Source organism: Parasteatoda tepidariorum, chromosome 7 (assembly GCF_043381705.1).
Source record: "Parasteatoda tepidariorum isolate YZ-2023 chromosome 7, CAS_Ptep_4.0, whole genome shotgun sequence".
Taxonomy (NCBI): domain Eukaryota; kingdom Metazoa; phylum Arthropoda; class Arachnida; order Araneae; family Theridiidae; genus Parasteatoda; species Parasteatoda tepidariorum.
In genome coordinates this window covers 89,178,506-89,181,683 of record NC_092210.1, presented here as the reverse complement: position 1 = coordinate 89,181,683, position 3,178 = coordinate 89,178,506, and the positions used below count along the sequence as shown (strand labels likewise).

Genomic DNA, 3,178 nt, shown 5'->3' with positions numbered 1-3,178 from the left:
TTTGTCTAAAGACCAATCAGAACAAAGGACTTTTCCTTGGTGGCCTTTCAAAACTCTACGAGGTTTAATATTCAGAGTTTGAATCGGTTCTAATCTCTCTGCAACTTTAGACACTAAATAGATATTTACATATTAGAAAACTATTTATTTAGACATTAAACAGAAAAGTAATTGTATTAACAAGAAAACAAAATGTATAGTTATAATAAAATGGTATAGACAGTGTTTTCATTACAGAAAAAAAATGAGAGAGAATTTCTCACCCTTTCTCAAAAACAGGGTGAGATCTCAAAAAGTTAAGTGAGATTTCTAAAAATTAAAATAACACGAGTAGACTTGGAAAAAAATTATTTCTTTAATTATAATACATTTTTAACATCTTCTAATTGAATATTTTTGCTGCATCATCATATGGAAAATGTTCTATATCTACTTTTTCATCAGTTATTATATTTATTTGGCTGAAAAATATCTGTATTTGTTTCGTTTTGACCGTTTCTACCGACATTTGTTTCATTTTCATTTGTCTGCTACGGAATAGAAGATGTCGCCTTAACAAGGTATTTGTCCATCTTACATTCATGCACAAAAAATGTAAACGTCTTTCTTACGTGAAGAAACCTTACCTACGGTGAACACGTGGTTGCAGAGAAATGCGTTCTGAAAGGGGTTCTGAACAATACTGGTAAATAGGTAAGCTAGATGACAAGGACCGATGTTCAAAATAATGAAAGATCAAGGAAGAAAAGTGAAACGGATTTTATTCAAAATTGCAAAAGACGAAATTTTTTCCAAAATTTGCGCAGTTTAAAATTGATTAATAGAGTGCGCGAACTTCTCGCGTTTATCATTTTTTATTGCGAGAAAAGATAAAAATATGCGAGATTCTCGCATTCTCGCGCTGTAGTGAAAACACTGATAGAGTATAAGATTTAGGTATAAATAGAGCTTTCATTGACAGCTGATTATCAAGGGTAGAAAGTTCAAATCCACTTACTAAGTTTAAGCTTGTCAGGGGTCTATCCAGACATTTTGTGAAAGGTTCAGTTTTTGTAAAATTGTGAAAAAATTAGTCACATTCTTCCAACCAGGGTCCTGCTTTTATGAATTTGTGCAAACAGGATTCCGGTTATTGCAAAAAAACTTTTACAAGGAGTTTTTAAATTGCAAATATATACAAGATTATGCTCAGCACTGTAAAATCATAATTAAAAAAATTAAATTTTCAAAAATAAACAGCAATTGCTGCTTCTAAATTAGAGATGCAACATACAAATATTTGGTATTTAGTCTATACTGCTGAACGCAGAATATTCATTTCGGACGGATAATGGAAGAATTGTCTGGCGAAGACAAAACTTAATTCATTTACATCCATTTTTCTTGCTTTCTGCCCTGGGAAGGGTGTATTCAATTAACAAAATAATGATGGAGATAAACAAATTTGTGAAGGGTCCGATTAAAAGAAAAATCATTTTGTGAAGAGTCCGTTTTTATGAAAAGATATTTTGTGAAGGGTCCGTTAACAGACCCAAATTTCTTCTAAACAGACCCCTGCTTGTCAATGTTTGATTTTTGTTCCTTAAATTTAAAATTCCTTCAAATGAAGATTTTTAAAAAAAAATCATATAAATTAGGTAATTGTTTTCTATCTACACAGGATAGAAAAAAATTCTAAGATGTTATGTCATACATTGGTTTTAAGCCTTAGCTCAAATCATAAGACAGGAAACAAAATGCAAGAATTTATACTAACTGAAGTTTTTCTTTCTCAAGGAATTAAATAATTAGAGAAAAGCCCCAGGTAGAAAAAAAATATGTTTAATTGTAAAAAATTGAAGGATGTACTAATACAAAAGTGTTTCATTTTGTTTTTATGTGTGAACTCCCAAATGATATATATGCTGGAATTCAATTTAAAAATACTTTTTTTAAGGAAAACATAATTAGAAAATAATAAGTTAAAACATTCTCATAACACATTTGCAAGGATCAGATTGCCTAAAATGTCTGAATTTAAGATAAAAGTTTACAATCAGGTGCCAATTGTATTTTGACAATTATTTTTAAATTTTATTTTCTTACAGAAAAAAGGGAAATGATTCAAAAGCGAGATTTTTCTAACCATAAGTATTTGAGATATAAATAAAACGAAAATAATTTATATCTTAACTTTACTGTATAGAAATTCTTAAATTTTAAGAATAATTTCTATACAGTTAAGGCTCCAAGGTATAGTACCCAATTTAAGGGGTACCCTATTCTACATTCTAACTGAATTTTAAAATAAGATTAGGCTTTCTTAACATTTAAAAGTTTTGAGAAATAAAGGTCAAAGGATTGAAAGAAAAAAAAAAAAAAAGAAACAATAAACGAAAACGTTAGAGGAAAAAATTCTGATAACAGATTTTAGTATTAGATGCATGCAATAAAAATCATGTTATACAATAAGAAAAGTTATTTTCATAATTGCCAAACTTTTCCAACATCAGCTGTTTTTATGTAAATAAATAGAGAAAAACTAAGATCCTTGCAAAAACTATTTAATAAAGCAAGTAATTTATTGATAAATGGATAAATTAGAGACATGGATGAATAAATCAAATAGTAAATAAAGAATGAATAAATAAAATAGTAAACATTTAATAGTCTTATGTTTCCGTGCTTAGAATAGGATAGTCGATTTTAATGTAAACATTCGCAAATAATATGAAATTTGTAGGTTGAGATATCATTTTCGTATGCAATACAAAGTAATCCTTTATATTAAAATCATGTCTTACAAGCTACATCATTGAGCTTTTTTCTTTCTTCTTCTAACCGTGTTTTTAAATTTTCTACTTCTTTATTTAAAGAATCAATAGTTTCACCAGGATTGTCAACTTTCAGACCTCCGTCGGATGCCATTTTGGAAAACAACTGGATATTTGCTGTGGAAGTTGGAGTTCTTAAATTTCTAAATTCGTAGGAATAAATGTTTGATAAATTTATATGCATGTCAAGGTGTCTCTAAAAATATAGTATAACAGGATTAATACTCTAAAAAGCTCCTCTTTTTCATTTTTTTAAGTAAAATTTTAAAGTCAAATTAAATTACACTATTTTTGAACAAAATATTTCTCATCGTAAATAAAAGTTTTCAGTTTATAGTTCATAATATTCACTAGCGAAATACTAC

At 28.3% G+C, this 3,178-nt stretch overlaps 1 protein-coding gene across 1 annotated transcript in view; it reads right to left on the bottom strand.

Annotated features, from left to right (window-relative positions):
* Nucleotides 1–2,951, bottom strand: part of LOC107439029 (guanine nucleotide-binding protein subunit beta-5) — a gene marked incomplete in the record, with an annotated part of 22,648 nt that extends 19,697 nt beyond the window's left edge. The window contains 2 exon segments of the mRNA XM_071183837.1: nt 1–113; nt 2,784–2,951. Coding sequence (XP_071039938.1) covers nt 1–113; nt 2,784–2,907 — 237 coding nt within the window.
* Between the last annotated feature and the right edge of the window lie 227 nt (nt 2,952–3,178).